At 36.1% G+C, this 15139-nt stretch overlaps 1 protein-coding gene across 2 annotated transcripts; it reads left to right on the forward strand.

The window, feature by feature from the left end:
* Positions 1–803: 803 nt before the first annotated feature.
* On the forward strand, positions 804–9461 carry herpud2 (HERPUD family member 2). Of its 2 annotated transcripts, none has more exons than XM_032555138.1 (8): positions 804–911; positions 3705–3759; positions 4790–4908; positions 5088–5257; positions 6615–6713; positions 7319–7657; positions 8110–8218; positions 8683–9461. In XM_032555138.1, exons 3-8 carry the CDS (start codon positions 4825–4827, stop codon positions 8863–8865), a joined length of 984 nt encoding a protein of 327 aa, XP_032411029.1. In that variant the 5' UTR covers positions 804–911; positions 3705–3759; positions 4790–4824; the 3' UTR covers positions 8866–9461. The 2 variants fall into 2 exon arrangements, with proteins under 2 accessions (XP_032411029.1, XP_032411035.1); XM_032555144.1 differs by having other exon boundaries at positions 825–911; positions 3686–3759.
* The last annotated feature ends 5678 nt before the right edge of the window (positions 9462–15139 follow it).

Genomic DNA, 15139 nt, shown 5'->3' on the forward strand with positions numbered 1-15139 from the left:
ATCTTAACAATACATTTTTATCTAAATGTTAAATAAAAATAAAAATATTACACCTATATGTTAGGTCTAAATGTAAATCTCTCATATTATTGATGAATGTTAATTTGCCTAAACCTTTTTCTACTTAAAAAAAAAAAAGCTTGCGGTTTGTTTCAAAATTATTTTTTAAAAATCCTTAGTACTAATGCTTTTATAAAACAGGAGAATATTGGCCGTACCAGTCCTTGCTTATTTATTGTTGTCTCTAAGCAAAACCATTTTGAAAAGGTCAAAGGTTTTATTTGGCAAGTGTTGAAAAAAAGTTTGGTGACATTTAGGGACAAAAATATTTAAGCACCTAGCAGAGGAAATAGTGTGTGTGGTGGTGGGCGGGGATTCGACACTTACCTTGTGTTGCCCTGACAACAGTACATTAAATTTTTACTTTATAACCCACTTTATTCCGTGCTGGAACTACAACAGTAATAGTGACTAACCTGATACAAAGTGATCCGAGCAGACGCGGATGTAAGGTAGCGTTGAATCTCGCAGATTATCCCTCGCTATTCTTGACAACCACAAACATCGCCTCCGTCTGGACAAGCTCTCCGTCTTCTCGCCCTGGTTCGTGATGACCGCCGGTAACCGGAAGAAGCTTTTCACGTCCCGTTGTCCTCGGTTTCCACAGCCGACTATAGCACAGAAACTCGGCATTGTGCATCCATGAAGGAACACGCATCACAGATTAGCTGTCGCTACAGACTTGTGTGTCCTCCAACATGGCCAGCCAGGAAGCTCCTTGACGTCATAATCAGCTGTTATGAAGGCGGTGGTCACGTGGGTTCCGCCCCTATAGTCGACATTACAACACCGAGGCAGGAGAGCCGAGACTAGCAGGGGTGAGGAGACGACGCTGTTCAAGGAGGAAACAGGTACAGAAATGCATTTTTTTGAGTGCATGTATAAAAGTCAGACAGATAAATATGTTATCAATGAAGTAACGATGTGATACATGGCTAGTTAAACTGGCTAACAAGCTAGCAAGCTAACCGTAGCTTCACGAATAGGGTTTAAATAAAAACTTCCTTTAAAACTGTCCGTTTGTCTTTTGAAAAGCGAGGCTTTAATTTGAAAATGTCTAATTGTTTAGGTAGCTGTTATTACGTCTGACCCCCCCAAGGCTTCTGCCTTTTTGAGGGAATATTTAAATGCCAGTAAACATGGCAGGTGGGAGTAGGGTCAATAGAAACCCTGAAACTGCGCATAAGTGACATTTAGTTTCTGTTTTAATTTTGGTTTGTGTATTTCTGCAAGTAAAGAATTGGGTTTTATGTAGTATAGAACAGCAACTAACACATTTCAACATATGTGTAAACTATAAACCTGTTATGTGTTTTCTCCTCTGTTACATTGCATAATATTAAATTAAAAAAATAGTTTGTTTTCACAATGTCATAAAACAGTAAAACCTCTATTTTTGTGTCTCCAAAATCTGTATTTTATTGTTGAAAGCAGATGTTTTAATGGTAAAATAACTGTTAAGATTTAGTTATTGTTCAAAGTCTTACATGTATTATTTAAAAGTAAATTCCTTTTTCTGCACTTCCTTTTCTAAAACTAAACAGACAAACGGCTAAGAAAGAAAAAATAACTATATTGTTTTCTTTGTAGGCTTTTTTCAATAAGAACGATGTCCTAGAGCTTACCAAACAAATTCTGTTCATTCATTTACATCTCATTCAGAATGTGCAATCAGTAAATAGAACACATTAAATATATTTTAGCAATTTATTTTACTTAGTTTTTTTATCTTTTTTAATTCAATTCAAAAAAATGTTTTTTATCCAAAATGGAAATTAAATGTATCATTAAGACTTATATCATCCAAGTATCTGTGGAGTCATTGTAGATGATGATGCTGTGGGCAGGAAGGATCTCCAGTAGCAGTCAGTCTTACAGTGAATCTGAAGGGACCTCTGACTGAAGACTGCTGCTGTATTACAGTCTAATGTCTTGTCATTATGTGCTAACAGCTCGAATTCCGGGCAGCAGAGACAATATCCCACAGTAACATATTGTAGATGACACCATTAGTTGTTGACAAGCTCTGCTAATCCACCTCATTTGCTTTTGATGCTTCTCCTAAAATTTCTGTCTGGTCGTACATTTAGAAAGGCAGACTCAGAGATGTTGAAGTTGTGTAGTTTGAATTCATTTTGAGAATCTGCATTTCTCCAATTTTTCTTGCATTTTTGTTTGTCTAAATTCTATTTTTAAGATGAAACCACATTTATTCCTCAAAAATATAAAGCATCCCACAGATCTTATACTTGTCAGACCAAATAAAGACTGCAACAAATAAGACTTCTTGGCTAGAACACGTTTTTCAGGATAAACAATATAGTTACAGTATGTGACATTCATTTTTACTTTAGTTCATGATTGCATCATGAAAAAGTATGTACTCATAAATGAAATTTTAGGATCGCCTTCACCAGAAGATTTGAATACATTTATCTTAAAGCCTCAAACTGCTATGAGTTCAACAGAGGAATTGGTTTCTGGTTAGCTCAGTCTTGTGGTCGGCCACATAAAGATGGTTACTTCTTTAAAATAATTTTGGAAAATAGCCAACAGTTTGCACATACAGATCGGTTTTCCTTTTGTTTGGTTTTTCTTTGGCTGCACGGAAGTGAGTCTGTGCTAGATACCCGGAATATGCTTTGAAATCCAAACCAGTCTGCTAGTATAATTGAATCAACAAGCCATTGTACTCAAAACATCAATTTGATGGAGCATTTTAGCCATAAATAAGGTTGTAATAAAAGCTCATCTTTCCAGTTCCATCCAGGCTCATTGAATTGCTGTTAGTTAACTCAAAGCTGCTAAAACATGTTTCAGATTATTTCTGGTTAATTTCAGATGGGTCTGTCTTTAGAGTTTTTGCTACATTAGCTTCAGTTCATATCATAAGAGGAGTGGCAGCATTTTTCATCAAGTATGTTCATGTTTTAGCATAAAGAACTGACCTCACTTTAGTTAACAACTCAAAAGCAGACACTCTTATTTAGTTAATAAAAACTATCTAACCTGCAGCAGCTCACAGAGCTTGTTTTGCTTTTAGTTGCTGGTACAATAGCCAAACATGCATGTTAGTAATAGAAAATTACATTCCTGCAAAAATCAAGGGACCTGAAGCTCAACTGATTTCATAAACAGATATTTTTCTATAACGAGTTCATCTTCGGCTTTCTGTTTTGCTACATGACAAAAATGGAATCTCATGTATTTCCTTATAAAGTGTAAGGATTTAAATCACAAGCTTACAAGTCTTGTCAACATATTTGATTGTTCTACAAATGAACATCATGCTTATGCTGCTCTCTAGTTTTATCTACTGTGTCCTGTTCTAAGAAAATGCAATTTAGCTCCTGTTGCTCAGCACCATTACTGCTATAAATGTCGGGAACCTGGAGGTGAATTTTCAACCTAATTTAAGATTCAATAAAATGTTGGGTTTCAAACAGTGACTGAAACTTATGTGCAAACCTACTGCATAGTGTGTTAATGACACTGAAGTTAGGTAACCTGAATCGAGCAAGCAAAAATTTAATTAAGCAAATTATTAACCAGAGTTGTTTTTGATTATTTATGTATGCCTTGAATTTAAATTGTAACACTCTTCATCACTTCATCATACTATTAGTGTTTTGTTTGTTTCGCAGCAATCCAAAAAACTGGAGCAGATTTACGGAGGAAGACCACAATGTGATCACAGAGGTAAGCAATGCTTGAAAATTATCTGTAGGTAATGCATTATGTGAAAATATGACATTTCAAATCAGAGTTTAAAAAACATTTCTGATTCACCAAAAAAAGAATTAGTCACACCATTGAAATAATATATTTGACAAGAAGTTGTGTGTTCAGACTATTTTCCCACTGTGGGTTTTATGAAAGAATAACCAATGATGCTGCTATGTTTTACAAAATGTTTTTGTTTTTTTTAGAAATTATTGTGTTATTAATTAGATTAACAGTTGCACTATTTAATGTGATTGGTGCGATGTATTATCCTGTTTGAGTTTTTTTTTTATCAATTATGTTTGTGTTTGACTGTTGAATCTATATTGTGGTCAATTTTGCTGTTTTGGAGTGGTAGATAAATCAACATGAGAGTAATAAATTATGCTTACCATTTCACACATTTGCTTGAAACATATAATTTCCATCTTCACGATCTTATCTGTTGGTTACTTGACAAGTTTCTCTCAGCTGGAACTTCATAAGTATTTTTTTTCTGAATGAAACTGACTTTGTAGTAACACTGAAAGTTTGAGCTGTTACGTGTACCAGATAAAATCTAGTTTTTCTGTAATGTCTGCTTGACATAAAGTGCTTTATATGACAATTTGACAATTGTTTGATTTTTATGAATAATTTTTGATATATGAATCACACAACCACAAAGAACATTTGCGGTTTTACAGCTGTCCAAGGCTTCAGACCATTATTAATAAATTGAAGGGTGTTACTGTACCATTTAATTTTGCATATGCAACTTATCTATGAGCTGGGAAACTGCAGTGTTGTTTATTTAGTTGCCTCATTGTGCCTCAGTCTGTGGGGGAACTGAAACAGGCTGCCTGTCAAACAATGGCTGATCGAACAAACAAAAGGGGATTATTGTGTGTGTGACTTCCATCCTGTTTCACTGTAATCTCTCATCTCCCTCTGCTTCTGGCTTTGTCTCTGTTGTTATTTTGCTGCCTATCCTTTCTCACCTCTCAAATCATTTGGTTGTCTGCAGCATGATCAACCCTACAGCAGGATGAATGCCACGTGATGCATCTGGATTATCCATCTTTTGGTCCCTCAGGCTCGCCAATGCCTCACACTCCCTCCAACTCCTCTGCTTCTGACTCCGGCGTGAGTAAACATGTTTAAAGAAACAGTCAGAAACCAGATCGAGCTAGATGTTTTGCTGTGACGAAAGTATTTCACTTCACGGAAGATTTTGTTTTTAGACTTCTTGCTTACATTAATCTGTCTTCTTCATAACTGTAACTTATTTGTTTGGTTATATCAGTGTTTATATGTTTTTGCAGAGTTCAGATGGCACCAGCTCCTCCTCACCTGCCTCAAAGCCAAACCTGGACAGCCAATCAGCCTCCTCCTCTTGTGTCTCTTCATCTCTCCCAGAATCTTGCAATGAGTTAAGGCATCGCAGTGGGCTACCCTCACACCATCCTCAGACAACCAACGGTGTTCCCCACTAGTGAGCACGTTTTGAGTGAAAACCATAATATAAAGGGCTTAATTTTTTGACGTTGTTTTTGAAATCATGAGAATAAAGTCATATGTTTGCAAAATATACACAACAATACCAGAAGAAAGTCATAAAATGACTTGAAAAAAGTTTTTAATGAGAGCAAAGCGTCAATAGTTATCAAGATCTGAGGTGACCATGTTAAAAGATTAAGTCTGTGATATTTGGAAAACCAAAGTATAACTTCACAAGATGTTTAACATTTCTCATTTAATTTTTTTTAAATTATTTTTCATGTAAGGGTTATTTACTACTTCATTCTGCTATTATTATATTCTAGTAATATTATGAGTTTATTCTTCTATTATTATGACTTTTCTCATATTATTATGACTTTATTCTCAATGTTGTGACTTTTTGTAGCATAACTATTATTACTACTTATTTTGGTAATATTGTGAATGTATTCTCCTAATATTCTGACTTTGTTCTTGTAATATGAGTTTATTCTCATTATGAAGACCTCATTCTCATCTTGTTTTGGCGTTTTATTTCCGCGTATGATTTTATCCTTGCAACACTACAATGTTTTTCTTGCAATATTATGACTTTATTCTTGTAATTAATTTTTTTCTTAGCCTGACCCTAATACTCTGTGGTAAATAACAACCCCTGTAACTCACTCATACAATGAAATGGAAAAATAGTCCATAAAGTTGTGATTGCTAAAGTTTAATCAGAAAAGGAAAGTAATAATTACTGGTCATACCTTCTCATTATTTTCTAAATATCTATAAATTGTTGAACTAATTAAGTGGCATGAGCAGCATTTTTTTCTGATTTTTTTATGTTAATATTACCTTGCTTTATTGACATAAATATTCCCAATAAAGCAATATTTATTAATAAAGCAATATTGGTTAATATTGCTTGACATAATTATAATACATTTGTCTGTTGAGAGATGAAAACAGGTGATTACTCGCGTCATCAGACATCGGCAGGACTAAATTCCTCTTTTTATAAGGTGACCTTTTAGTAAATAGTTTCTATTCAGCTTTTTTGGAAAAACCATCTGAACTTTAAGAGGTGCCAGACACAAACCCAGTCATATAAATGATACTTAAACAGTAGGAGATCCCAGGAGCATAATGAGTAATTTACAAAATGGAACATCTTGTTCTTTACAAGACTGGAAACAGAACTGTAAAATATGTTTGAGTTCAGTAAACCTCACATTGAGGAAAGATTCTGGCAACACTCTGAAGATTAAATACATTTTATACAAATACTAATCTGTGCTTTTTTTCTGCTTTCTGTGCTTTGGTGTTATTATATTAACTAATAAAACTGTAATATTCCACAGCCCAGATGAAGCGCCTCTACAAGGCGGCCTTCCTGCCAGCATGCCCATGCAGATGCTGTGGTGGCAGCAGATGTACGCTCGACACTACTACATGCAATAGTAAGTGTGTTGCTAGAGCTCACTTCTACAACCTTATAGGTAGGAAACAATTAATCAGTTATTGAAATAATCATCATCTAATTTGTAATCAAATAATTGTTAACTAGAGTATATATAATAAAACATGCAGTTCATACAGTATATATACATTTTGCATTTAAGATGAGGGAAATAAACTTCTATATATCAACAGATTATTCTTTCACTACTGATGTTAAGTAAAGCAGAAAGGACTTATCTTCCCTGGTTTTTGTTAGCTGCAGATGCATTTGATCAAGTGTTCACTAAAGCAGTGCTATGTTATTGCTTTTTAGGGGACAGTTTTTATTTTCTTATCTTAAAGAGTTTATTTGTGCATCTGAATTTTTATGTATTTCAATTATTGGTTAAAATAAACTTAAGAAGTTAAATGAAAAATGTGCAAAGTGTGCCAATTTGTTTTTTCCTGATTAATCGTTATTATCATAATCTTTAGCTGCAGCCCTGAAACCTTATTGTGTGAACAAGCTTCCTTATGGGAATCTTCCCTTGGATTTCAATTTTACTTGTTCTTCCTCTCAATGTTGACATTATTTTATACATTTATAATGCTTTTTTCCTTGCAGTCAGGCAGCAGTAGCTGCGTTACAGCCTCCCAGCGCTCCTCCTCCTCCTCCATCTCCACCTTCCTCATCCCCCCATCAGCCCGCTCAGCCCAATGAAGCTGTGCAGCCTCCGCTGGGCCCGAACCCAGCCCAGGACCCTCTACAAGAGAACCTGCCTGCCAACCCAGTCCAGATGAACGCACAGGGCGGCCCAGTGCTGAACGACGACGAGCTGAACCAGGACTGGCTGGACTGGTTGTACACGGTGTCACGGGCTGGGGTTCTGCTGAGCATCGTTTACTTCTACTCCTCCTTCAGTCGCTTTGTCATGGTGGTCAGCGCCATGTTGCTCCTCTATCTGTAAGTCACTCATACTTTCTGTATGCATTGTTAGGAAAATCGGGCCGAACAGATTCTCACAGAAACACATAGAATGAGGTCAGAACAGAGTTTCAAGAGCCGCCTTTGTTCTTCTTTGCAGTTGGAGAAAATTTTGTTCTGTTTTTCTGTTAATCCAGTTTTTCTTTAGATCCTTTATTTTTTTATGTTCTAAATGACAATAATCCCACACTGCTCATATTGAGGTCAGGATTCCTAATATCTGTTTTGCAATCACCTTATATGGAAAATCAATCATAACATTGCCATTATGTAACATATTCGGTACATTTTTAGCATTTTACCAATTCTGGATAGATTCTGTATAAATTGTAAATAGTTTTCCACCTGTTGTCCACAGCTTAAGATGCTATTTTTTTTCTTTTTTGATAATTTTAGGTTAATTTTTATTTCAACTTATTTGTGATTTTCAGGCACCAGGCTCAGTGGTTTCCCTTCAGACCAGAACAGCAGAATATCAGAGGAGAAAGGGCCGGCGCTCCTCCAGGAGAAGTGCAGAGGCAGCAGGAAATGCAGGAAATTGTGAGTTTGATGCATCAAATTCTGGTTTCTGTGTTTCATTGCTTGTGAAAATAAATGAAATGTAAAATTTTCCCTTTTTTTTGCAAAAACCCCAAGTTCATCAGACGAAATCCACCTCCAAATGTATCTGTATCTGTATCCCGTCTACTATTTTTTTCTCTCAACGTTGTATTTCAAAATTGACTCTACAGAAAATCCATATGTGAGGACAAATAATTGATTTGATAACAGAAGATGCAAAAGAAACTCCTGTGAGCGTAGTTCATCTATGTGCAAAGCTGCAGGTGTGAATGAACTAGTTTGTTGTTCATTCAACAACAAACTAGTTTCTTTGCACATTTTTATTTATTAGCCTATAATTTATTAACTAACATAAATGATTATTCATCAGGATTGTGCAAAAAATGTTGTTACCTTGAAAACATGAGTAAGTATGTGACACTGATTGTGTCTGTTTGTCCCAGGAGCGACTGATGGATGAGGGGATGGAGGATGATGACAGCGGTGAGGAAGGCGGAGGAGGCAACGAAGATCGGGTTCTGGGTGCAGCCCTGCCAGAGCCGAGCATCCTCACCGTGGCTTGGACCTTCATCAGCACCTTCTTCACCTCACTCATCCCTAACGTTCAGCCGCACCTGGCTAACTAGGAAGACGCTCCGCCCGTCTCCCTCCTGCCAGCAGGTACCGCTCTACAGTTTCCAACCTTCATCTTCATTTTAACACCCAGTTGAGTCTCCAAACAAAATCACTCGAGTCTGATTGGACGGTAGCAATCGGTTGTTTCCAGATGACGGCTTCTACTAACGGGATCTGAGAGCAAATCCAGAGTGTCACTACTGAAAGTACAAAAATAAAGGAACTGAAAAAGAAAAAAAAAACTGTCTCTGGAGTAAATACCTCAACTGCGATGGGAAAGATGATGGCGAGACGCAGATGGGAGCTGTCTTCCATTTCGAGCAGCGATGGACTCATAATGGTAGATTATTTTATTATTTTATTTGAGATGTGACTGGTTTAAAGATGACGTCAGAAAATCTCCCTAGAATGAGAGGGAGTTGTCCTTATTAAAAAAGAAAACCTTCTGAAAGACATTTCCATATGCACACAGGGTGCATACAGCGATTGCAGCAATTGAAGCTCAATTTTTCACACGTTATTATCTATTTACATGTGTAAATATATTCATCTATAATTCCAATATATATTCTTTTTGAATAAAGTTCTGCCTGCATACAAAAATCGACTTGGTTACAATGTGTAGTTCTTTAGTTGTCCTACAGATGGCAGCATCCTCACAAATGTTTTTGGTGCTTTTAGGAAGCAGAGTGCTTTAGCTTTTGTCTTAACTATTAATTTCTTAAGTAATTATATAAGATATTTTCATAATTATGTTGTGTAAAATGACATTCTATGAAGAAGACAGAACCTCAAAACAATTATTGAATGTCTTGTTTTCTTTAAAGAATGTAAAAAAAAGACAAGACAGAGCAGAGCAGATGCACAAAAAAGAAAGCAGATAAAAGGAGGAAAAAGTGAAAATTCTAACTAAGAATCATCATTACAAAATCAGCATCTCCTAGTTGGTACATGATATTCAGAAGGTTTCTATTTAATTCAGTTGATTAACTGAAATCCATTTTTAAATACATCATTCTGTATAATAAACTGTATAAGTTTCACTACTTAAATAAATTATTGAAGTAATTCAACTTTTTTTAATTCAAGGTACACTTGCACAAAAAATGCATCTTCATAGTAGGAAGGTTAGCAGAATCCTAAATTTAAAGCAGGTTTCAGCATCGGGTTTTCTGGCACACACAGTGTTTTGCATTTGGGCAAAAAGGTCAGTTTTGGTCTCAACTGATCCAGAAGATCTTCCTCCACCTTGTTCGTATGTGGCTTGTAGAAAACTGAACAGAGGTCTTCTTGCCCTTCTTTGAAAAGACGCCAGCGTTTGTGAAGCTTTCCTGATTTCTGCTTGCTTGTCTTTTTTTTCTTTGCACAATTATGAACATTAGATTATTTCTGTTTGTTGGTTTGTTTGTTTTGGATGAGCTTTGATGTTGGATGTGTCTCCCTGCTTAACGAACTCATCCTACCTCCAAACATCACTGTGAGAGCAGGTTTGACTTGAACTTCCAGCTGAAACCAAACTTGAACTTTAAGTTGCTTTTCGTTTCTGTGACACTGGGGATGGTGTGGAAGCAGCTCAGACAGCAGTGCACTTCAGAGTCCTCCAAAGCCCCTCTAATCAAATGACCATGGATTTTTCTGTACTTGGTCGTAGATGGCCCAATTAATTATGCATGACACAGGCTTGACGGCCATTTGATTTTGTTACATGCTCCCCCTCTGAGCCTCCGATCCAATCAGGTTAGAACCCTTCCCTCCTCCCCTGCATGCCTTAGGGTGGGTGACTGTTAGACTCCCCTTATCAGAGGTAGAGATTTCTTTAAGAGGGTGTTTGGGACCTTGTAGGACATTTCATCATCATAATAAGTCCTTGTTATGCAGTCGACTCCATCCTGTTTCCCTGCTATCAGGCCTTGTTGTCTTTGGAGGGGCCGCAGTTGGGCTGGACACCTGCCACCGTGCAGAGAGGAGGAGATAGACTGAGTTTATTAGGGGCACTGAGAGGAGAGATGGAGGGTGACACCTGTGCAGATGGGATGGTGATGCATTACAGCAGTAAAAGTGACCCCTAAAGGTCTATCTGCACTTTATATTCCAGCTGTAGCCCGTATATACTGTATATCACTGTAGTGATTATCTCAGCAGATAATATTGAATGTTGTTTTAATCAATCTTTTAGATGAAAATTAGGAATTTTTTTTGCTTTAATTTTGAACATTTGAATGAGAATTAGGGCTGAAACAACTAATCGGATTAATCATGATGAATCAATTACTGAAATGATTGTCTACTAATTTAGTAATTGATTAATCGTTGAGTATACAGAAAACAACATATTCAGAGCAGTAATTAAGCTAAGCTTTACTATATACAGTATATATGTGTGTGTGTATATACAGTATATATATATATATAAACATTTTGCTTTTAAGATGAAAACACCATTGTCTGTATGTTTTAGCTACTATCAGATTTCCTATCACCCAGCCCTTATATGTTTAAATGTGCATGCACCACCATTTTGAAAGATTTTACATTTATAAAGTTTTACTTGCTTTAAAAATAAGTGAGCAACATTTTCCACATGTTTTATTTGTTTTAAAGACACAAGATCAGAGTTCTGACTTGATGCTGTCAGTGATATACCTGCAGTCGATTTTATTTTATTTGGGGATAGGAAGAAAATTGTAAACATTTTATTAAACTTCCAAGTCTTATATGAGTAAAGGCAGTAGACTTAAATTTTCATGTCAAAGATATTGCTCACTTTTACTTTGCTAAATTCAAGTTGTAATAACAAATGTCAGAGGAAATTCTGCTTTGGTCTCAATGTCAAACTAAATTTGGCAAAAATCGTCCCCATTTGAAATGGGACCAGTTTAGTAAATGAAGTTAAATTAGCTTGAGCTCCAACAGGAAGCCTTGTCATCTCTGTTTGTCCTCGGATCATTTTGCTTTCAATGTGAATCTCCCCTCCAACAATTTTCCTTTGTTTGACAACAGGTGTCACGTTTCACCACAAACATTTCCGTGTCTGTGTCCTTTGTCCTGCCCCAAGCAGTTTGTGGCCTGTTTGTTAAAAGCACTTTGTCGCTAAATTTGACTTGGCACATCTTGTCAGGAGAGATGGCAGCTGATGAGACTCCTGACCTGCAGATAAAACATCCATTAAGTGGCTTGTCTGGGACTATTTGGTGCTCTTAACCTATTAGCATATTGTTAGCCATTTCCAAGATGGTGCAGCGGCGGATATACAATACTGCAGCCAGTCACCACACAATAAAGAACCACCTCTTACTCTGTCGCTGCGCTAAATGTCGTCTCCGACGTTGTAATGCTTGCCGGCCGTCCTCCTCCAGATGATTCAAATGACCGCTAAAAGCCTTAGGGAAGGGGAAAAAAGGGCCAAAATGCAAAATTGATGGAAATGACATTAGATTCAGCTCATGCTCCTCACTGTGTAAATTATAACCCAAAATGGACTCTCTGGCCCAACTGTTGGCTCCAATTTGCTTGGCCATACCTCATGGTGGCTTGTCTTGCCCTTCCCTTCTCCCTTTAATCCAATCAGAGCCACACTGGATGTTATTTATTTGTTTATTTATTTATTTTCGAAGGATGTAACCGATTCTTATCAGGGCAGAAGTAGTGGCTTCTTCCTGGTGAAACGGTGACTAACGTCCCGCCATCGATCCGTCAGTTCGTCTGCGGTGGCGGCTGATGGCTCTGGTGATAGACTGCTCCGTGTGTGTTTATATGTATGAGTGTTTGCCCTTGAAGTCAATAATGCACATACGGACATATTTATCAAGCTGTGGCACTTAATCTTTTGTTTGGTTTTTCAGGTCATGTGTTTTTGTCTCTTGTGAAAAGCAGAGGCCTACACCTCGGATCAGGCAGTTAGAAGAGTTGCTTTGCAGCCATAAAGTTGATCATTTAAATGTTTTTGTGCACTCTCCCTGTGCTTTTGGTGTTTTCCACATCTCTAACTAATCTTCAGGTGTGAACAGAGAGATGTTTCTTGGGAGTAACTAATATTTAGTCTTCGGTATCTCTACAGCCAGATCAGAGAATGGATGCACTGAAGTTTTTATATTATTTACTTCCACAAGTGTAGTATTATGGCTTTGGTGTTGAGTCTTCACTTGATGTGTATATATATGAACAACTTTATGAGGAATTGCTTTGGGTGTATTGCTTTTTTAAGTCAGACCAACAGGCTAATCAACAATTCTTGAAAAGTGGAAAAGTATGGAATTTGGATATGGATGAGCATGAAAAACAAAAATGGTGTGTGTAGATGATAAAATAATATGCATGGCACCAAAACTAACTAATTATATAATTCTGAGGCACTTTTGAGTTTTATTTTTGTGTTAAAATGTTCCTGGTAAATGGTAAATGCCTAAATGGTGCCATTTAAAATGTTCTTTTCTAGTTTAGACATCGAAATGGACCAAAAATGAACACACGAATCAGAAAATCTGGGTGTCCAAAAGTATAGATGTTTTTTATAGATATTTGTAGGAATGCATCCTGTATGAGCTCATGCCAAAGCACCCCAATTAGATTTCTATCCATACTTTGACTAGACCTTTATTTTCAGAGCCATTAAGAGGTGGACCCACAATTATGCTTTGGATCATAACTCAAGAAGATGATGTAAAAGTTTTCTCATTATAAAATATATTTAAAGGAACATCAGTTAACTCTGCAAGAAAAATAAACTTTATTTCTTGATTTCTGTCTGTTGAGAGGATGCCACTTAATTGTCATCTGGGTATATTTCATATGGTCATTTATTGAATATTAAGTTACAAAAGACTCATTATACTAACATACTTATGAAGCATAGACGACGTTTAATTGCTATTAATATTAATAGATTCTATGTAATTACCGAACCATTTTACTGTTTATTTTGACAAATTATTACCTCTTGTAATTAACATTTTATTTAAGGGTTAAGATCATAATTTTGGATTTTTTAAAGAATTTTTTATTTCATTTGTCCTTTTTTTTTTTTTTTTACACTAAAAGACATTCCTGAATTGCAGAACTGAAACGTACTGGAAGCTTAAGTTGTGCTCATGCTAGCAGCTATACATCAAAATATCCTTAATCTGATGTTTTGCAGGTTTTTCTTTTAATTTCTTCAAATATTTAGGCCAAAAGGTGTTACTGTAGGATGTAATCACAAAGCCCAATATATTGTTTTCAGTGCCATTTATGTTTCCGAAACTTTCCTCATTGAAATGTTTTCAATAAGTTGACTTTTCAAAATACTCAATAGCATTTCTTCCCTAATTATTTTATTTTATTTTCATCTAGGAAAAAAAGAGAGAAAAAAAAACAGAAAATGTTTTGATTGTGATTCATATATATATATTTCTCATGGTTTACAAATAACTTTAAATGTGATACAGCACATTACAGATTCTTTCCACAGATCAAAATAAATATATTGCACTTAAAAATCAGTAAAACAAAAACTTATTGGGGTCAGATTATGCCAGACAAAACATTAAGAAAAAACAAAAAAGGTTATCTTCAATAAAAAAATCAAAACCCAAAGGTATACACTGGAAAAAAAAGTAAAACTCAGTTCAAGCTGGACATCAGATAAGGACGTCTTTGAAAAAGAAAGTCTTCTGCAAACCAAGAAGATCAAATCAAACGTTCATAATCGGCTTGTGGATGTGAAAAGGTTGCAGAGGTCATTGCATCCTGTTTGCAGCATTTGTTTGCCTGGCTCTTTTGAAACATTTCTGAATAATCTGATCTTCATGCAGTAACAAACTATTGTTAGAAGTGACACCTGTCATTATTTTCACAAAAAGCAGAAAACTAAATCAACATTGGTAACTGCTGTCACATCATTTCAGCCTTTTGCAAGTGGGAACAAAAACTTGCATGGACTAGAAATCTAAATATTCAGGAATATTTTGGTGTATTACCAGGACAGATTTGCAAATCTGGTCTCTCTGTTTGTTTGTTTGTTTTTTTAAATAAATGACCAAAACAGCGAGTTATATGTCAGCTCTTCATGCTTCCAAATTTCTCCTCTCCCTGTGCTTTTAAATCAGGACACAGAGTTATTACTTCAGGGTTTAAACGTTGAATCAACTCAACCTGCTGCATATCGCCTGCAGGTAGTTTTAGTTTACTACACCCCATCTGAAGGTTGCAGAGACCTTCACCAAATCTCTGTAAAGCTTGACCCAATTTAAACGATTAAATTTGGTCGTTTAGGTCTCTCCACTCTTAAATTGAGTCCATTTCTACCAG

Source organism: Xiphophorus hellerii, chromosome 3 (assembly GCF_003331165.1).
Source record: "Xiphophorus hellerii strain 12219 chromosome 3, Xiphophorus_hellerii-4.1, whole genome shotgun sequence".
In the NCBI taxonomy this organism is placed as follows: Eukaryota; Metazoa; Chordata; class Actinopteri; order Cyprinodontiformes; family Poeciliidae; genus Xiphophorus; species Xiphophorus hellerii.